Source organism: Rana temporaria, chromosome 4, assembly GCF_905171775.1.
Source record: "Rana temporaria chromosome 4, aRanTem1.1, whole genome shotgun sequence".
Taxonomy (NCBI): Eukaryota; Metazoa; Chordata; class Amphibia; order Anura; family Ranidae; genus Rana; species Rana temporaria.
Window position 1 is genome coordinate 326,869,528 of NC_053492.1, and position 22,539 is coordinate 326,892,066.

At 43.9% G+C, this 22,539-nt stretch overlaps 1 protein-coding gene across 4 annotated transcripts in view; it reads right to left on the reverse strand.

Annotated features, from left to right (window-relative positions):
- SFT2D1 (SFT2 domain containing 1) overlaps positions 1-22,539 on the reverse strand; it is a 775,689-nt gene that overhangs the window by 445,205 nt on the left and 307,945 nt on the right. For all 4 annotated transcript variants that reach the window (XM_040350714.1, XM_040350713.1, XM_040350710.1 and 1 more), the window contains one exon: positions 120-201. In XM_040350714.1, coding sequence (XP_040206648.1) covers positions 120-201 — 82 coding nt within the window. The remainder of the gene's footprint in view (positions 1-119; positions 202-22,539) is intronic.

The window sequence follows — 22,539 nt, forward strand, 5'->3', positions numbered from 1 at the left end:
ACACAAATAAATACAATACAGCTGTAAATACAAATACAACTAGGTAGTGTTGCATACAAAAAATGTCTGTGCGTTTCGGTCATAGTCACATCTTTATATAAAAAGTCTGCTATACTTACCAACATAACTATAGTAGCAATAAGTCTGGTTGATTCGAACATCTTTTTAAGCTGTTTCACCGGTCCCATAAGAAAACAAGTGCTAATAAAAATAAGAGAAATAATTGCCATTACATTTTCATATAGATTGGTTATTTTACATTGGAATTATATGTGCATTACAATCATTTGGTACCCAGGATTCTATCTGTCTATAAACCACAATGTCTCGGCTATATATACCCACCCACAACCAACATAATTACCTAGTTGACTTTGGAAGAAGGGGGTAATTTAAGAGGGCAGAACATTTTAAAATGTAGTTTGTTCAGGATAGACTATAAAAGATTTACTAAACCCAGTACCCCACACGGACTATATTAGAGGACTGCTGATAACCGGCAAATTCTGTTTACACTGTGATCAGCTGTGATTGGACACAGCTGGTCACATAGTAAAGAGCCGCTGTGATTGGCTCTTTAGCCCGATCTGCGATCAGCTGTGTCCGAAGAATGTGGCTATCGCAGAAAACTGCTGATGCGTGCTGCAGGAGGCGCAGGCGCATGAGCACAGGGGAACGTCATATGAGAGATGTAACCAATCCTCCTACATAGGTTTAACTTGTTTATCTGAAGTCTTCTTCTTTCTACACCCCTTCAAAAGGGTGTATCATTTAAAATAGGGCTTGACAAATTTGCTTTGAATCTAGGAGCCAGCTAAAAAAGTTAGGAGCCAGTTTTTTTTTCATTCAATAGTCTTTTATTAATATATCTGAATAACAACAATCCTTACATACGTTTGCGTATAATGTAACATAACGTGGGTCACATAGATGCATAATAAGGCATAACAATACAAAGATAAAGAATGTTTCCGCGAGATACACTATCTTGATACTAAAAACATATATGTATGTATAGTTAGCCAAATCCTAGCATAGCCCAATGCCATTGGCATTCTTATGGACTATGGATTCAATTGAATCAATAATGGGCCCTCCACACTGCCCGCGCCCCTAACGGGAACAGACTGCGCCTAGCAGCGTAGGAGCCGCACTCACCGAGCATCAACCAGCATTTTACAATGACATTATTCTAACATTCTGCATCTAAGGTGACGAAAAACTAAATGGTATGTAAGCTAGTGGAACAGGGAGCAGTTAGAATAGGAAGAAAAGGGGGGCGGAGCTAGCCGGAGATCGAGATGGACGCAGTGTAGCTGACCTCCGGATCCAGCGGCGACACAGCGGCACACAGCAGCCCATCCACCGAGCATTCTGACTCAGAAAGCGGGCGTACTACTGCCTAAGGAGCCGGACAAGCGGCGGTGACAATGACGAGGCGCAAAAAGGACGGGAGTCGCCCTACCAAGCGGACGGAGTTTTTCTCCCTCGAGGCCAAACAAGATGGCACCGGCGCCTCTTCCACGCCACAATCCAGGGCCTTCAAGTCTCCACCTCAGCACTCACACCAGCCGGGGAAGGGAGCAAAACGGAGCAGCCCTCCTAAACAGTCACAGGAACAGCAACGGAGGTAAGCTCCCCTACAGACTCAGGGGATGACACCAGATACTTGCCAGACTCCATTGACCTCTTCCCTACCACAAATAAGCCAGTGCTAGATACTGTTCTAAAGGAGATGCTGGTGTCTCTCAGGAGTTCCCTGCACTCGGACATGGTCTCATGTGTCCATAGATTCAGCACTGTTCTGAGCAATGTAGCTGACAGAGTCTCCCACGTGGAGAACAAAATGGGGGAATATGCATCAACCATAAATGCCCTAGTTGATGCAAACGAATCTGCTGAGGATGACATTGATATTCTTAAGGCCAAAATGGCAGAAATTGAGGACAGATCACGGAGGAACAATCTCAAGGTCAGGGGGATCCCTGAATCTGTTAAACAACCAGAGCTGCGCGGCTATATGGCCCAGCTACTTACAGTTTTACTACCTGATCTGTCTGAACTTGATTTCACGGTGGATAGAATCCACAGACTCCCTAAACCTGCCTATCTAAACCTGCCTATCTGCAAAAAGATGAAGTACCAGCCCCGTACTCTAGCCTGCAATTTTACGCTGACCTGTCACAATATACATTACAGAAACGTAGAAACCTTGTCACGATTACTAAAGCACTGAGGAATCACAAACTGAGCTATAAATGGGGCTTCCCGACAAAATTAATTGTCACAAAAGATAACAAGGACTATGTGATAGACTGCATGGCTAAGGGCTTGGCCCTACTGCAGTCCTGGGGGATTGTTCCTGAACCACAACCACCGCCACACCATAAAAACAACGCTGGGGGTATGGAGCAAGAATGGCGCACGGTTGATCGCAGGAACGCTCGATCTCACAATTGATCTGGATAGGGCCTTCTCTAAGCAATACCTTCCGCTGGAGAGAAACACCTCTCTGCTCCAAGTACTTTTTTTACACCCCATTTACCTACTGAGCGATTGAATATCGCACCCTTTCATTTTGATTTGCTATTCTTCTCCATGGCCAGAAGCCATTGTTTTACGGTTTTATTTTTCTTGTTTAGACTGTTTTTTTTGCCCTTCTGATCGCCCTTGCAGCGATGCCTACCTCTGCACAGCCCTCGCCGGGAAGACAACCCGCGAATCCTACGGAGTCCGGATGGAAACCGACGGCCTTGCCTCAGGGAACCAGAATACCCTCTCATGTGAGTGTTGCCCTATATCCCCTCTTTTACCAGCATACATTAGTAATGCACATATGGCGATAACCTTTCTCACTGTGAATGCTAAAGGCCTCAACCACCCGGCTAAACGGGTGGAAGGACGCTTTGCAGCAAAAATGCGATATCTTGTGCGTACAAGAAACGCACTTCATTCAGCACCAGCACCCTAGATGTTCACACCCCCAATTCCCAAACGTTAACTTTGCTAATGCTGATGCCAAGAAGAAAGGGGTGATGGTAGCGGTTAAGGACTCGGTGGCATTTCGCTTACACGACCACATTGTTGATCCCCAAGGACGTTACATCATTTTGGTGTGCGATATAAACTCAATTACATACACTGTGGTAAATCTGTACGCCCCAAATGTCAGGCAACTTCAATTTTTCCACAGACTTATGAAGAAAATAAAAGCAATGCAGAGAGGTCTACTAGTGGTGTGCGGCGATTTCAACATCACGCCAGACCCTTCAGTGGACATGACCTCCACCCCTAAGAGACTCCCACCTTCTTTGAAATCTTCCCTTCAGGCATACGAATTGCATGACTCGTGGAGATGCCTAAACGCCAACGATAGGGATTATACGTTCTTCTCTAACCCGCATGGTTCTTACAGTAGAATCAATCTTTTTCTGGTTGATAGGCCATTGTTATTTAAATGTACCTCTGTATCAATTAATGGTATCACCTGGTCGGACCATGCCTCAGTTAAACTCGTTGTGGGAAATCCTTCCCTTCATAGGCCCACCTACTTGTGGAGGGCTAACCCTTATCTGCTCAGGGAGGGTCCGTCCAGGTCTTACCTTAAACAGAAGCTGATAGAATTTCTTGAATTGAACCAGGGGTCGGTGGAAGATACATTTGTCTTGTGGAGCGCCCATAAGGCGTTTGTAAGGGGTATAATGATACAGATGGGAGCGAGGCTCAAGAGGGAAAGGCAGCAGCAGACCGTAAAACTTATTTCCCAAATTGATGCCCTAGACAAACAAAATATGATCAAACCGTCCATTACTTTATCCAACCAAATAGCTTGTCTCCGCACGGAACTTAGGCTTAAGTTCCTTGAGGATTTTGAGAGGGCTTCTAGGAGGCTGAAATTAGCCTATTACACAAGTGGCAATAAAGCAGGGAAACTCTTGGCCAGTAAACTAAAAGGCCATAGAATCAAATCTCAAATCCCACACGTTTACCACCCCAAATCTGGGGAAAAACAAATTCACCCCCAGGCGATAGCAGACGCCTTTAGCAATTACTACAGCTCGCTGTATAATCTTAAAGAAGATCATACTACTCCACAGCCTACGGAAGAGGCTATCAATGCGTTTCTTGACAGCATTGCACTTCCCAGACTCAAGCAGGCCCACCTGGAATGTCTCAATTCTCCCATCTCCGAATGTGAGGTGCAAAAAGTTATCCAATCACTACCGCTTAACAAATCTCCGGGGCCCGACGGCTTCACCGGAGAGTACTACAGAACATTTCAGGATGTTCTTTGCCCACTTCTTACTACAGTATTTGGTCCTGCTGCTGCGTCTTCCTCATTTCCTAGAGAAATGCTCAAAGCTACTATCATAGCCCTGCCCAAACCAGGGAAGTCTCCTGATGTCCCGCAGAATTTCAGGCCGATATCGCTGTTAAACAGTGATGTAAAAATATATGCCAAACTACTGGCCACAAGAATGGTGGACATATTACCAGACATTATCGACATGGATCAATCGGGCTTTACTAGGGGGAGACAGACTGCTGACGCCACTAGGAGGCTAGTCAATTTAATTCACATAGCCAAACGTAGGGGAACGCCTTCTCTGCTCCTGTCTCTGGATGCAGAGAAGGCGTTCGACAGAGTCCATTGGGGATTCTTGGGAGAGGTCTTGCGCAGGTTCGGTTTTGAGGGTTGGGTCTTCTCGGCCATCATGGCTCTGTACACGCAACCAACTGCCCAAGTATACATAGCGGGTGCTTTATCTACTCCGTTTGAGATATCTAATGGAACGCGCCAGGGGTGTCCTCTTTCCCCACTAATCTTTCATTTAGTGTTGGAACCTCTCGCTACGTACATTAGGTCACACCCCCAGATTGAAGGTCTCCGTGTTGGCACTAAAAATCATGTCATAAGTCTTTTCGCTGATGACATCATTTTGTTCTTGACAAAAACTGACAAATCCTTAGCGACAGTCCACACAGCATTGCATTCCTTTTCAGCAATCTCTTATTACAAGGTTAATGAGACAAAATCTCACATATTGAATTTAGGGGTGGATGATGAGGTGAAATCACGATTACAGGAGACATTTCCCTATATTTGGCGAGAGGAGGGCATAACCTACCTAGGTATTACTTTAACTTCTAACCCTGATGATTTAATTGCCGCAAATTACACCCCCTTCCTGAGCTCCTTTACATCCAGATTACAAAAAATTGCCGTTTCTGAACTCTCCTGGTTGGGAAGGTTGGCGGCATTTAAAATGCAAATTTTGCCGCAACTTCTTTATATTTTTAGGACCCTTCCCATACTGCTGCCCAGTGTCTACTTTAAGTCCCTACAGTCCATCTTAAATAGTTTTCTGTGGCAGGGGAAAAAGGCTAGGTGCGCCTTTGGGGGAATTGTTAAACATAGAACGGCGGGAGGAATTGGTCACGTGCACTTGCAGGACTACTACTTTGCCTCAATCCTAGGACAGCTTAGCCACTGGATTGATTCCACCTCCAGAACGCTATGGAAAGATTTAGAGGGGACGCAGGTACCGAGGGGAAATCTCAAAGACTTTTTGCTGACGGCTCGTACCCGAGGGTCTCAGGGCAGGAATTTCGCTCCACCTATCCTGGCTTCTTTGAGAGCCTGGTCTCATCTTTGCACGGCCAGCGGCTGGACGGGCCCTACCCTCCCGTTAAACTTACCCATAACTGCGGTTCAAAATCAAATTCCTGATTTAAAACTCACACTTTGGGAGGAAAAAGGTATATATTACCTTGAAGATATAATTACTGACTCTTGCATGGAAGAGTTTGAGGTTGTTCAGCAGAGGTTTAACCTACCAACTGCTGAGAAGTTCAATTACATACGGGTATCCCAGTGGATTAAAAAGTCAGCCAAGACCCTCACCTTTCTCCCGACAAAGATAGCCCAATTCTACCAGAGACCAGCTAGCGAGTCCAAGGGTATATTAGTTATTTATAGGGGACTTCAGGAAAAGGACATTCTAGTCAAATCCCACAACATCCTGGCGTGGGAGAGTGACCTCGGAACGGATTACTCCGTTAAACAATGGGAGAGAGCAATAAGCACCCAACTGGCTTCCACCAAAAGCACCAATTTGTTGGAGATGCAGCAGAAGCTGCTTCTCCGCTGGTATCTCACCCCGCATCGCCTGTCCAGGATATTCCCAAGTGCTTCACCGGGATGTTGGAGACAATTTGGGGAAAGGGGGACATTGATCCACATATTGTGGGGATGTCCAAAAATCAAACCCGTCTGGTCACAAGTGGGAGACTTACTAGTTAACTTACTACCTACTTGCTCCTTACTCTGCCCTGGCCTAGCTATATTATCCATAGGGGCTGACTCACTTCCCGCTTCACACAAGACAGTGATACTACATATTCTTATGGCCACGAGACTGGTCATTCTTCGGCACTGGAAGGACATTGCTCCTCCTTCATTTGCAGAAATCATAGGCACTGTACAAACCCATGCCACCTATGAACTCCTACACGCGTCAGCAACGGGCAAACACGTGAGAGCGTCGACATTATGGAGACCTTGGCAAGTTTGGTATCCTGACAAAGGGATTAGTTAACTTAAAAAAAAAAAAAAAAATGACTGTGTAAGGTAAACGAATTGGCGAGATAAGGGCATAGATTACCTGTTTATCTTGTTAAAATGTTCTATACCTGCTTTCTTTCATTGTTCTCTATTCTGACCTTTTCACTCTATTATTTTTCTCTTCCTTTCTCTTCTTACTTACTTCCTGCTTCCTTTGCTATCACTACTGGTTACACACTCTACCACTTTACCTCAGGTAGAATACTATACAGATTTGAAACTAGAGGAGGCATATTGCTTGGAGCATTCCTGTTGCTGGCTGCCGCGACCATGTAGAGAGAACGTGGGTGGCTGGCTATAGCCGTTTCGTTAGGAAAAGATATGCTCAAACCCTCTGTTACTGTGATGGTTATACATTCTTGAATTGATGCCACAACGTTATTGGAAATTGCATGTACTGACCGCTTTAAATTTACTGCTATGCATTTCATGATTATGCATATTCCTGTTGCTTTTATTGGTATTGTGTATTTTCTTTGTTAAAGCTGAAAATCTCAATAAAAACTATTGAAACAAAAAAAAAAGAATAGGAAGAAAAGAAAAAGGAGAGAACGTAGGAGTAGGAAAGGTGGGTGAGGAGAAGAAAGGTAAAAGAAAGAAAGTAGGAGAGAGAAAACAGGAACTGGATGTGTTACTCCGGTATGTGTAAGAAAGAAGAAAGGGAGGAAAGTATCAGATTTGAGTCTAAAACCTAGACTCGTTGGCCTTGTACCAATCTACCCAGGGTTTCCAGGTATGGTCCCTATTCTCAGGCCTGCGTTGCGATGCTTCAAACATTATTTCATAGTTAATGTGGAGATTTGTAGATCTGACCACCTCTCTCAGGGTAGGAACCTCGGTGCACCTCCATTTTCTCACTAGCTCTAGTCTTGCACTAAGGAGGATATGTGTGACTATCAATCTATGGGACGTGGGAAACGAATCTATTCCTAATGATAGAATAGCCAATTCTATTTGGGGGGGGGCAATCGCAGTTAGTGATCGAACTTATAAGGACAAACACTTCGCTCCAATATTTCCCTAACTTAGGGCAATCTCCCAGAATATGCAATAGCGAACCCCTGTGTCCACACGATCGCCAGCATAAAGGAGAAGATTAGGCTTGAAAGTTTGCTAACCTTGTGGGGATCAGGTACCATCGTAGCAGAATCTTCTGGTAGAGTTCCCAAAGATTAGCGCATCTAGTAGCTTTGTACACTGATGTGATGGCAAGCCTCCATTGGGATATGTCGTATTTAATAGCAAGGTCCAACTCCCAGGATCTCATAGATGGTGTTTTAGTCAATAGATTCTTCTGACTGAGCAGACCATAAAATAAGGATATGCCCTTTATAGAGGTAACTGGGTTAGTGAGATATAGGAATACCCACCAAGGAACGTCAACAGACAGCTTAGAAGTAGCGTCAAGGAGATGTGATATTTGAATAGCCGTATATTGATCCCTGGAGGATAAGCCATATTCAATTTGGAGAGATCTGAACGACTTAGTCGCAGGACCCATTCGGATATCTGCAATAGTCCTAATACCTTTGTCTACCCAATTTTTAATATTGAGGTCAGGGACCAATAGCTGCAAGCCAGTTATAGGGAATGGTATGGTTTGGGGGTTGGGATCAACCAGAGGTTCGGTCACAAATTTTCCCCAAGCTTTGAGGGCTGCTCTGATAGTTGAGGAAATGTTTGTGGGCAATTTATCCATATGGGTACTAGCTAAACGTAAATTAGATAAGCTGAGGTTTGGGCACTGGGAGATTTCCAGTGCAAGCCACCTCGATTGGGTTCCACTTTGGAACCAACATATCAGTTGTGCTAGGATTGCGGCCAAGTAATAATCTTTAAGAAGCACATGCCCCACTCCCCCAGCAGATTTAGACTTAACCAGTTTATGGAAGGCACATCTGGCCCTCCGTCCCTGCCAAAGGAACCTATTCACTTGGGACTGGGCTGAGGAAATTTTTTTATCGGGGACCAAGATGGGGAGGTTTCTAAACAAGTAGATAAATTGGGGTAGCAATATCATCTTGAACGCCGCTAAATGCCCTGCCCATGAGGATTCAGTCCAGGAGAGCTCTCTGAGTTTAGAGGGTAGGGAGAGTAGAAAGGAATTGTAATTGGCTTCGACTAGGTGATCTGTGTTATCCATCAGTATAATTCCTAGGTATTTGATACCATTAGTGCTCCAAGTGTATGGATATTGGTGCCTAATCTTAACAGACAAATCATCATCTAGACCCAAACCCAAAATATACGACTTGCTTTCATTAATTTTACAATATGAAACCTTGTTGAATAGACCTAAAATGTCTTGCGTTGCTGCAAGTGATGTATCTACATTCGTCAAAATCATAATGATATCATCAGCGAAGAGACTGATAGAATGTTCCTCTTTACCAACCTTAAACCCGGTTATTTTAGGGTGTGACCTCACCGAAATAGCCAATGGTTCCATTAACAGGTTAAAAATCAATGGGGACAGGGGGCAACCCTGTCTCGTGCCATTGGTTATATTAAATGGGGCTGATAATATACCCGACATGTACACTTTGGCCGATGGCTTAGAGTACAAGGCCTGAACTGCTGTGAGTATGTTACCGCTGAAGCCAAACGACTCCAGAGTCTTGGACAAGTACAGCCAATGGATCCTGTCAAAGGCCTTCTCTGCGTCCAAAGAGAGGAGCAGAGAAGGCCTTTGCTGCGTTTTTGCTAAGTGAATAACGTTGATCATGCGCCTAGTGGCGTCTGATGTTTGTCTATTTTTAGTGAGGCCTGATTGGTCTGGATGAATCAACGTGGGCATAATATCTACTAAACGCGTGGCAAGTAGTTTAGCATAGATTTTGAGGTCTATATTGAGTAGTGAGATTGGTCTAAAATTCGACGGGGAGGTGGGTTCTTTACCTGGTTTGGGTAGTGCTACTATGAGAGCTTCTAACATTTATGGTGGGAAAGAGGCAGAGGCAGCAGCAGACTGAAACATCTGCAATAAGCATGATGATAGCAAAGGTTTGAATTCTTTGTAGTATTTGCTGCTAAAGCCATCAGGGCCAGGTTACTTATTAAGAGGTAGGGAGTCTATAACTTTAGAGATTTCGCTATCGCTAAAGGGGAGGTTAAGAAAATTAAGCTGATCGCTCGACAGCTTGGGGATGTCTAATTTCTCTAGAAATTGGGAGATAAGCTCAGGGGTTGGTTGAATGGTAGACGGGTCATCTTTAAGATTGTACAGTTTGCCATATTAGCAGCTGAAGGCATCTGCAATTTGTTGGGGGTGGAACACTTTTTGGGCAGAGTCAGGATGTATTACGAAAGGGACCTTCGTTTTGTACCTATGTCCTTTAAGGGCTCTTGACAGCAATTTCCCTGCTTTATTACCCGATGCATAATAGGTCATCTTTAAACGCTTGGAAGCCCGCTCAAAATTTTCCAGTAGGTGAAGCCTAAGGTTAAAACTAAGTTTTGTGAGTTGTTCAGACACTGTGATAGTTGGGTTATGTTTATTTTTGCTGTCTAGATCTGATATTTGACTCATAAGCTCCGCAAATCGCCTCTGCCTCTGCCTCTTATACCTTGCCCCTGTTTGGATGAAAATTCCTCGGATAAATGCCTTATGGGCATTCCAGAGTGTAAAAGGGCTTTGCACAGAGCAGAGATTGTTTCTGAAGAACTCGGATATGTGGGTCCGGATTTTGTCCTTAATCTCCCTGTCTTGCAGAAGGAAGGTATTAAGTCTCCAAACCGGAGTTTGTTTACAGGAAGCAAAATCAGCCAAAGACAATACTACAGAAGCATGATCACTTCAAGATATATCATTAATCTTTACCGACTCAACCTGAAATAAGACCCTCTGCTCTACCAACAAAAGATCAATCCTCTCGTATAAACACAGTGAGGTGTGGGAAAAAAAGTAAAATCATTTTCGTTGTCATGTAGACAGTGCCAAGCATCATAGAGGTTATTCTTGATAATTGATGGGGACAATGCCGGGAGATGGCGCGTAGAGGTGGTGGTGGAGTCCATAGTTGGGTCAGGGGTCATGTTGAAGTCACCACACACAACAAGTAAACCTTGTTGGACCCGCTGGACTGTCTTCATCAATTTATTGAAAAAGTACACCTGATGTTTGTTGGGGGAGTAGACGTTGACTATAGTGTAAGTGGTGGTATCTAGGTCACAGATCAGGATCAGGAATCTTCCCAAGGGATCTCTGAAGAGGTCATGCAACTTAAACACCACAGTATCTCTGATGGCAGTTAGGACTCCCTTGGTTTTTGAGTCCGCGTTGGCCGTGAACACATGAGGAAAACTCCCGTGAGAGCATCTTGGTGGGGCCTTCGCACAAAAGTGCGTTTCTTGGGCACAAATTATATCACAGTGATGAGTGAGACCCTCCTTCCACAGGGACTTCCGCTTGACCGGGTGGTTAAGCCCCTTAGTGTTCATGGATAGAATGTTAAGTGGCATGGTGTAGGGGAGTAGGAAGTGCTACCTGGTGGCATAAGGTGAATAGTCTCAAGGAATCCACCTCAGCCACCTTTGAACGGGTAACATGGCCATACAACATTGGATCGGTTATCAGAAACATAGTACTCACATGACCAGGTGTATGGGACTGATCGGTCCGGTAATAGGTCTGAAGAACATACTCTGACTTTCGGCGCGGAGAGTTTGTTGCACGTCATTCGACATCCAGTGCGGAGAGGAGGAGAAGAACTAGTTAATGAACCAAAAAAGACGTGAAAAAGAAAGAAAAGGGAGAAAAACAACAACGCTACTGCGGTACTAGCAGCAGCTAGAACAGAAGGTTAGTTTCCTTCAGCAGCGACACGCTGCAAATTGCAACGGGGGGGGGGGGGGAGTTAGAACAGACTGAGTCGGTTCCGAAAGTTAGAACAGACTGAGTCGGTTCCGGGTACAGGGAACCTAGGTGTGGATAGAGCCCCTGGCCCACTTCAGGTGTGTGACTTAGCATTCTTGGCTGTGACTTGTCTCCATTCGGGTTCTATCCAGCGGGGGTTGTGGTCTGTCGAATGCCCTTCATTGTTGTCAGGTAGAATACCCCATTCTTTGAGCAGGTCAAGGCCTTTTTCTAATGATGTAATTGTGAAGGTGCGGTTGTCTTTGGGGACAGAGAGTTTAGTTGGGTATCCCCAGCGGTATATGATTCTGTGATTACGGAGCACTTTGGTGGGACAGGTCTGCAAAAAACTGCAAATCTTGGTATTGCTGAGGGATAGATTTGTGCTTCCGCATCACTAACATAAGTTGCTCTTTATAATGAAAAAAACACTATAAAAAACAAAAAGTTCAATATGGTCAAACAGCGCTGAAAAATTGGTTGTAAATGTCCAATTTCAATAAAATAAGAGCATTCATCCGAAAACGGATTTAGAAGATCAAGGTAGTGGAGAAAGTTGATAGAATATCCTACACCTCTTCCCAGAATAAGACACCACTTGTGGGGCACACTCCCCTTCGGGGTACTCACTCACCAGAAGGCAAAATATAATATACACTGAAAGGTATCTTTTCTCCCTGGATCCTCCGTTTCTCAAGTAGGTATCAGGTAAAGGAAAGGTTCCACATAGAAACACAAAGGGTACCAAACAATAGTGTAATCCCGTTTTTATTTCACAAAAAGAAGCATTCCCTTTAAAACACCAGATCCCCGCTCTAAATGCACGTACCGCAAAATAGATGATAACAAACGTATATCCTCGGTAAGTGAAGGTGTCCTCTGACCGGCATCCGATTCCCCAGGTAAACTTTACAAACAGACTTGCTGAAAAAGTTGCAGGAAACCGCCGCCTAAGGAGAGTACACTTTGGAACGCACGCTTGAAGCGCACGCGTCACTTCCGGGTCGCCGTTTAGAATCCCACCCTGACCAGTTTCGCTGTCCAATCAGCTTCTACAGAGGGCGTGGACTGACGGCGATAATAGCCCCTATATATACAGCTCATTGTTCACGTGGCATATTAATAGCGTCAACAATAACACCAGCACGGAGGCCGTGAAGGCTCAAAAAGGTGTCAATACAGCGGGGAAATTAAATAGTTACTGCACAAGTCGGTAAACAGAAAAAATTACATATATCTTGATATCAATATTCTGTATACGAAACAATTATTAGTCATATAGACTTAGCATATATTAATGCGTCAATATTATATAACTCACAAATAATTAGAAAAAAACGTCTATGAAAAAAGCGGATATTATATGTAAAGTGCCCTGGGGTCATGGATCACCAATCAGATACACCTCCTGAAAACAGGATAAATACAGTATAAACTTGAATACAATATAAATCCTAATATGTACAATCTCATTTAAAAGAGACAAATAGGTATATATTCAATATAAACATTCTAATAACTAGTTTAAAGCTTATTAGAAATGTGATTCCTCTAAAACCTAATTTTATCTATCGAAAAGCTCCTAATTACGGTGATAGGATTGTGAAGAAAATCCTAGACCCACCTACTAAACCCGCCACTTTCTGGCAAAAAGATGTTTTTTTTGCATGTAGAAAGTGTGGTCCGTGCAAAGAGGTAACATGCAGGATGGGAGGTCTAGATAAGTTCACATCCCGTAATGATACTATATTTCAGATTAGGGACTTTATGACTTGCAACACTACCTATGTAGTGTATGTATTAGAGTGTCCTTGTAAATTACTCTACGTAGGCCGCACAAAAAGGAAACTTAAGATACGGATCGCGGAGCATATAGCCAACATAAAGATTGGCTATAAGGATCATAATGTGTCTTTACACTTTAAGATGTTTCATGATGAAAATCCAGTTGGATTGAAATTTTGGGGAATAGAGCATCTGAGCCCCAATTGGAGGGGCTGTAACCGAGTAAGAGAGCTCTCCAAGCTTGAAACTAAATGGATCCATTGTTTTGACACATTGGCTCCAAGAGGCCTGAACGTAGAATTAGATATTAATTGTTTTATCAGTGATTTTTAATTAGTATATTATTTTAATTATCTCCCTTACTACTTATCTTATTTTCCAGTTTTTACTAATTGATAACTTTTAACTATAGTCTTTTAAATTAATTTTTAATTTTTATGAATGTGAATATACAGTTGTGCTTGGTTTTTAATATTGTCTCTTGTTTCAAACCTATTGCTTTTTTTTAATATATATTCATATTGAGATTCTGCTGTGCAGATACTATGTATACGTCTATTTAATGCACAGATACCACATATATATTTAATTGTGTATATGTGATAGGTTAATCTATACTAAAATATGTCTTATATATTGAATTTTGACCGAGTATCTATTACATCATTTCGTTTTGTTAAGGAATGAGTGCTATATTAATTACGAATTTTTTGACATATATATTTTTAATAAGCTTTAAACTAGTTATTAGAATGTTTATATTGAATATATACCTATTTGTCTCTTTTAAATGAGATTGTACATATTAGGATTTATATTGTTTTCAAGTTTATACTGTATTTATCCTGTTTTCAGGAGGTGTATCTGATTGGTGATCCATGACCCCAGGGCACTTTACATATAATATCTGCTTTTTTCATAGACGTTTTTTTCTAATTATTTGTGAGTTATATAATATTGACGCATTAATATATGCCAAGTCTATATGACTAATAATTGTTTCGTATACAGAATATTGATATCAAAATATATGTCATTTTTTCTGTTTACTGACTTGTGCAGTAACTATTTAATTTCCCCGCTGTATTGACACCTTTTTGAGCCTTCACGGCCTCCGTGCTGGTGTTATTGTTGATGCTATTAATATGCGCCGCTCATGTTTACCACGTGAACAATGAGCTGTATATATAGGGGCTATTATAGCCGTCAGTCCACGCCCTCTGTAGAAGCTGATTGGACAGCAAAACTGGTCAGGGTGGGATTCTAAACGGCGACCCGGAAGTGACGCGTGCGCTTCAAGCGTGCGTTCCAAAGTGTACTCTCCCTAGGCGGCGGTTTCCTGCAACTTTTTCAGCAAGTCTGTTTGTAAAGTTTACCTGGGGAATCGGATGCTGGTCAGAGGACACCTTCACTTACCGAGGATATACGTTTGTTATCATCTATTTTGCAGTACGTGCATTTAGAGCGGGGATCTGGTGTTTTAAAGGGAATGCTTCTTTTTGTGAAATAAAAACGGGATTACACTATTGTTTGGTACCCTTTGTGTTTCTATGTGGAGCCTTTCCTTTACCTGATACCTACTTGAGAAACGGAGGATCCAGGGAGAAAAGATACCTTTCAGTGTATATTATATTTTGCCTTCTGGTGAGTGAGTACCCCGAAGGGGAGTGTGCCCCACAAGTGGTGTCTTATCCTGGGAAGAGGTGTAGGATATTCTATCAACTTTCTCCACTACCTTGATCTTCTAAATCCGTTTTCAGATGAATGCTCTTATTTTATTGAAATTGGACATTTACAACCAATTTTTCAGTGCTGTTTGACCATATTGAACTTTTTGTTTTTTATAGTGGTTTTTTCATTATTATGTTTTGATGCATACGTCTCTTGATAGTATGTTTTAAATAGCTGCTTTCACACAATATTTGCCTGTTTTTAGTATAATTTGGTAAATACCAATATATCTATATTGGTCTAACTGCTTAGAGGTTATTTGTCAGAATATTAACCTCTGGGTGATTGATTTATTTGTCAACATATCATTTGTGGCTGTGCAACCTGGCGCTGAGGTGTGCCACTAGGCCTAGTGTGGCATTGTTTTAAATAAGTTGCTCTTTAACATGAAAAAAGTGCAATCTTAAAAGTACATCTCTGGGGACTTGATCGGGGAGGTGGGACGGTTTAGGTAAACGATGGATTCTGTTGATCGTGACATCTAGATCAACGAGATCTGGTATGAGGGCCTTAAACATGGTAGTGGCGTATTGACACAGGTCAGGTTGCAGCACAGATTCTGGGATCCCTCTGATTTTTAGGTTGTTCCTCCTGGATCTGTCCTCTAAAACCGCGAATTTCGCTTTAACCCATTCGGAGTCACCTTCCCTGTCCTCATTTGCGTCAGGTCGTTTATAGTTGTGGCATACTCCTCCATTTTGGTCTCTATATGATCCACCCTCCTGCCCACTTCTTGAATGTCTTTACTGAGGCGATGCATGCAGGATGCCATATCTGACTGTAAAGTGCTTCTCAGTGAAATCAACATGTCCTTTAGAACAGTATCAACTACTGGTTGATTCTGTGTGGGATAGGATACAATGGATTCGGGTAGATCCCGCGTGTCATCCCCAGAGTCTGAGGCCTGGCTCCCATCTAGGCTTGCGGCCCTATCGTATCCCCCATCATCTAGCCTGGGTTTGGATTTAGCTGGGCTGCGGGAGGATGGGGTCGAGGGAGCAGATGGCATAGCGTCAGGGGATAATAAAATTTGGGCGCGGGTACCTGCATTAGCTGGCTTCTTCTGCGTGGAGGAGTGTGCAGGCGAGCAGGCCCCGCTCCATCTTGCTTCTCGGCTCTTCCGTGCGGGACGAAGAAGTCAGTGAGCCGCTGTGGCTTTCTTTCCGTGTGACGCTTCCCGGTCATAGTGGCGGGTCTCTCGGGCAGTTCCTCCAGGTATTTGGGGTGTGAGTGGGCCTTACACGAGCTGCTAGGTGCCGCTCTGATTCCCGTTAGTCCAGAGCTCCAGTCTCACGCGTCCATCCGGCTCGCGCTCCAAGCCACGCCCCCGCCAGTTTTTTTTTTTAACCACTTGCCTACTGGTTACTTTCACCTCTTTCCTTCTCAGCCCAGTTTTCAGCTTTCAGCGCTGTCACACTTTGAATGACAATTACACAATCATGCAACACTGTACCCATATGAAATTTATATATTTTGTTTTGCACACAAATAGTTTTCTTTTGGTGGTATTTAATCATCAATGTCGGTTTTCATTTTTGCAAAAAACAAAACACAAAATAAAATAAAAAAGTATTTTTTCTTATTATATACCAGAAACGTGCAGTGCATTAATATTATAAACCAAGATAAAATAAATAATTAAGAAAAATGCGGATAAAAAATCCAAATTGATATAGTGAACAGTCCAAGAAAATTGTGATGGATAAATAATAAATAAATAAGGAGTCCACAAAAATCTTCCACCGGTGCTGAAGAATTCACGCCCGCCCCTTTTATAAACAGCCCAATCATTGGCTGGATAGCCAATTATTATTATTATTATTTATCCATCACAATTTTCTTGGACTGTTCACTATATCAATTTGGATTTTTTATCCACATTTTTCTTAAACTGGTGGAAGATTTTTGTGGACTCCTTATTTATTTATTATTTATCCATCACAATTTTCTTGGACTGTTCACTATATCAATTTGGATTTTTTAGCCGCATTTTTCTTAATTATTGTGACAATCCCTCCACCTTAGGTCTGTCTGGGTACTCTCACCTTCCAGCATGGACCCCTGAATCAACAGGAAGTCATGCAAGCAGAATAAACATGGATCAGATGCCTCAAAAACGTCTCCTAAATAACAGTTTATACTCCGGGAAATGAGCGGTCTCCCTTCACTCAGCAGGCAACGTAGGGAAATGCAATAAAAAAGAGGATCTAAGTGCTCTCCGTTAAACTTAAAAAAGCATTTATTATAAAAATACACAGGCTACTCGCATTGAAGCCGAAAATAAACAGCAAGTAATGGCATCGAGTCTGTGGATAGCAGCGGGTGACGACATACTTATTCACTGATGGGCACTGATGAGGGGGCATTAATGACACTGCACTGATGGGTACTGCAGTTATGAGCATGGATGGGTACTGCACTGATGAGCACTGATGGGATGGCATTAATCAGAGGTCGATCGATATTGTTTTTTCTCTGGCCGATGCCGATATTTAGAAACCGGGGCGGCCGATGGCCAATATATGATGCCGATTTTTGCGGCCAATATTTTTTTTTTTTTGGCAGGTGGCACTGGCAGGCACTGACAGCAGGTGGCACTGGAACATGGCACTGGCAGGCAATGGACTGGCACTGGCAGGTGGCACTGACAGATTCCACTGATTGGCAGGTGTCACTGGCACCAATTGGCACCGGCTGACATTGGCAGGTGGCACTGACAGGCACTGGTTGGCATTGGCAGATGGCACTGGCAAGCACTGGTTGGCATCGGCAGATGGCACTGGCAGGTTTCACAGCCAATAGTGTAACTGTAAAACTGAACGCTCTCTGCAGCGCTGTGGTGTGTGAAACTGTATGGAGAGAGAGGAGCTGACAAATTCAGTGTGATGTCGGAGGTTGGTGGCGGGACCCGTGGTAGGCAGAACCCAGCAGCTATCCAGCCAATGATTGAGCTGTTTATGAAAGGGGCGGGGCCACAAACACGTAGCAGCCTATCCAGATCCCATCCCATTGGCAGGTGTTGGATAGCTGGGTCTCACCCACCCCAGATTCCGCCCACCCCCAACATTCAACCTCAATTTGGACATCTCCTCTCTCTCCCTACAGTTTCACACACCGTGGCCAACAGTGTAGAGAAGGGAGGAGGATTCTCCACACGCTGCTGGCAGAGGTGCGATCAGTGTTAGATCGGCAGTGTTAGGACTGACATTCCACAACTTCCATTATGCCCGGCTGCCCCCTCATGCTACAGCCACTGGGGCTGACAAACCCCCAGGCGCCAGGACAAAAATTCTACTCGTCATGGGGACCTTTTTTTTTTTTTTATCTTTCTTCATCTTTTAGGAGCACAGAGGAGGGGCTGGAAAGACTGCAGTTACAGTGTGTGAGAGCTGATTGGAGGAAAGAAACACACACCCCTTTACACAGCAGAATAACTGTGTTCTGAATAGACAATCTCCGTGCTTTTCTCTTTTCCCAACACAAATTGTATCTTGTGTCGGGAAAACTTCTCATGCTGATATCAGAGGAATGGGGGGAGAGAGAGAGAGAGAGAGAGAGAGAGATGGCACTTATGACGCGTGCACACGACCGTTTTTCATGTCCTAGAAAAAACGCCATTTTTCTCAACGTGATTCTTGTCAAACCTGCCGCCTTGCATACACACGATCGTGAAAAAAAAATGCTAGAGCAAAGCGCGGTGGCATACAACGGCACTTTAAAGGGGAAGTTCCATTCAGATGGTGCCACCCTTTGGGCTGCTTTTGCTGATTTTGTGTTAGTAAAAGTTTGGTGAGAGACAATTTGCGCTTTTCAGTCTTCGTGCTTTTCAGTCTGTTACAGCTTGATGAATGTGCCATCTCCATTACAAACGCTAGTTTTACCAGAAGGAGTGCTCCGTCTCATAACTTGCTTCTGAGCATGTGCGTTTTTTTCCCGTCAAAGCCTACACACGACCATTTTTCACGATGTGAAAAACGACGCGAAAAATTAGAGCATGTTCTAAATTTTTAATGCCCATTTTTCACGTTGAGAAAAATGCTCTGGAGCCTACACATGATCGTTTTTAATGACATTTAAAGAAAATGGAATTTTTCACGTCTTTCTGTTGTCTGAAGCAAAACACCTGTCACTCACAAAAAGTACATGAGCTTCTTTTTGGCAGATTACAAGAGTTTCTGGCCCCACAGACTTCAATTTAAACACCTGACTTGAGTTTTACAAGCATTTTGCCGCTCATTTTCTGATTAAACAGCAGCTCTTCATCCCTAATTTTCTTCTCCTCCCCCCAGTGCTTTCTATTGGCTAAACAAAAACACCCTGAAGCTGTAAAGCGCTTGTAATTTGCTTCTGAAACACTTTAAAAATGCTTGTAAAAATCTGCAAAATACACCAGTAATTTATTATGCTCAGGTGTGAATGGAGCCTTAGGCTTCATTTCCATGGACGTTTTTTTTACAGCCACTTTTCTGAGCGTTTTTTGCAGCTTAAAAACGGCTCTCCATGTTAGTCTATGGCCTCATGCCCACCATGACGTTTTGGAGCTGTAGATGGCGGAGCCGTTTTTAAGCTGCAAAAAAAAAACAGGACCAGTGCGTTCTGAAGCTCCAGCGTTAGAGCTGTAAAAACGCCAGATGTTAAAAAACGCTAAAAAACTCGCAAAAACGCTAAAAACGCTACCTCTGCGTTTTAGAGCTCCAGCGTTTTATCAGCAAAAATGTCTTGGGTCACTGTAGCCTCTGTAAACACATGACATTCCCAGGAGTGCTTAATAACATGAACAGGATTTTTTAAGCTGAAAAAACGCTCAGAAAGTGGCTGTAAAAACATCCATGGAAATGAAGCCTTATGCCGCATACGACATTTTCTGTGAAGTAAAAAACGACGTTTTTGAAACTTCAATTTTCAAAGACGAAGTTGCCTACACACCATCGTTTTTCTCACAATGTTCTAGCAAAGCGAGGTTACGTTCACCACGTTTTTCCATTGAAGCTTGCTTCATAACTAGCTTCTGGGCATGCGCGGGTGTAAAAACATCGTTTTTCAGAAGACATAAAACGACGTTTTCCCCCTCACACGGTCATTTAAAGTGACGTTTTTAAAAACGTCGTTTTTTTTCATCACATAAAGTGATGGTGTGTACGCGGCATTAGAGCTTAGGAGAGAGATAAGTAAACACTGCACATACAGTCTCAAACAGAAGTGAGTACACCCCACCCCAGTTTTGTAAATATGTTATTTTATATTTTCATGTGACAACACTGAAGAAAAAGGTGGTGCACCGAAGTGGAATTTTGGTGCTGAAACCAAAAATGCAGGCTGCAAAAACTGAAACCGAAAATGACAGCTTTTAAAAAATATTAATATTTTTATATACCGTATACAATTGTATTATATTCAACTTATTATAATATTATCTATTTAAATTAATACAAATTTATTGTTGGCCAATATTGGCTCAAGAAAAATGCAGTCTGCAGTTTAACCATCTCTTGTATCATATCCAAGACTCTAACCATCTCTTGCATCATGTCTGCAATCTCTTAGTTAAACTTAAATACACTGCTAATAGTATTAGCAACATTTCCATTTGGTGCACCTCTAGCAGAGATGATACAGGAGATCAATGCAGCCTACCAGTGCATGTCAGATACAGCCTTGCCAGTGCATGTCAGATACAGCCTGCCTGTGCCCATAAGATGCAGCCTCTCACCAGTGCCTGTATGATGCAGCCTGCCTGTGCCCGGATTAAAGCGGTGATCTCCCACTGTGTCACGCTGCTGGATTTGAATTGCCTGGGCCATAGTAACAATGTCCCGCCTCCTGTGATCACGTCACACTGATTTAATGCCCCAGCTTTGAATCAATGTGCCATCTATCAGGGGGGGGGGGGGGGCGTGACGACCGGACTCCGAGATGGCCGCTTAACTTGAGAGCTCCGTAGCCCGCCGGAGATATACAGCCACCAGCAGCGTCCACCGGTGACTTTCCTGCACAGGATCCGATTCATCTGACCCGTGAATCCCCGCCGGACAGATCGGAGATGGGGAGAAGCCGTAAGAAGCCGCTGCAGCCGCAGAAATTAGACAGCTTCTTCTCCCTCACAGGGCGTGGGATCTTGCAAAATGGTGGTGGCTCCAGTGCACAGCAACTAGCTGACAGGCCCGAGACACGACACGCCAGCGGCAAAGTGCCGAACAACAACTCCCACCCGACTGCACCGCTCAGCGGATCGTCCTCCGGAACGGCCAGCCCTACTACCAGGAGCCCGGTTAAGTCCAAACCGAGGAGGGACTCCCCTCCTAGGCAGCGGATGGAACACACCATGGAGGTAAGCGGTCCTTCTCATGCCGCTCCAGGCTCTCGGGAGCAGGGGGGATCCCATCACTGACTTCCCCACGGCTGACAGACCAGTGTCGAACACCATGTTGAAGGACATGTTGCTGTCCCTAAGGTCCTCCCTGCGGTCTGACATGTACAGAGGACTGAACGAGTGCCAGAGAGAGGTACAGGCTCTGGGTAACAGAGTCAGTAAGATTGAGCACAAGATGGAGGAGTATACCTCCTCATACAACACAATGGTGGAAGCGCATTCGGACCAAAGGGCGGATATAGCATGGCTCAAAGACAAGATGGCTGACCTCGAGGATAGATCCAGGAGGAATAACCTCAAGCTGAGGGGTATTCCTGAGTCCGTGCCTCCCAATCAGCTTCTACAATTCACCCAGTCTCTGTTCTCCACCCTGTTGCCGACAGCAACAGCCCAGGACTTACTTATTGACCGTATTCACAGAGTCCCTAAGCCGTCGTTCCTCTCTGAAGACACTCCCAGGGACGTGCTGCTCAGAGTGCACTTCTTCCACATCAAGGATCAATTGCTGCAAATAGCACGCAAGCCAGGGAGCATGCCTCAGCAATACGACAACATCAGGCTTTTGCCTGACCTGTCTCGGCACACGTTGCAATGTCGCCGAAATCTGCTGTCAGTCACCAAAGCGTTGAGAAACCACAATATTATCCACAAGTGGAAATACCCTGCTACACTCACGATCACCCATAATGGGAGCACCATTTCGGTTTCCAAGCTGGAAGACGGTCTGGAAGCACTGCGCCAATGGGGGATCATTCCTGACCAATCTTATTTGCCTTCTATCCCAATGAATCCCCAGGGACTGCAAGATGACTGGCAGGTAGTATCACGCAAGCTGGCCTCCCAGAAAAAGGCCGGTGGTAACGGTCCAATATGAAGTTGGCCCACACATTGCTATCTCCGGGGCTGAGATGTTACACGCTAACTCTCCTTTTCCCTCCGTTTGTTCAATAGCAGCTACGACTGCGCTAGGATCAATTGATGGATCCATTTTTTACACTTGCCAAGTTGTTTGTTTTTGTTTTTTGTTCTGCTTTCCCTTTTTGTTCCCTTGATATGCACAGTCTCTTCCGATCCGCCATCTCAAAGGATGCCGCTGTAACTGGGAAACACCATCCAACATGGCCACACACAGCTTGTGTCTTGCAGGAATCGTGAGTACCAAAGCACCACTAC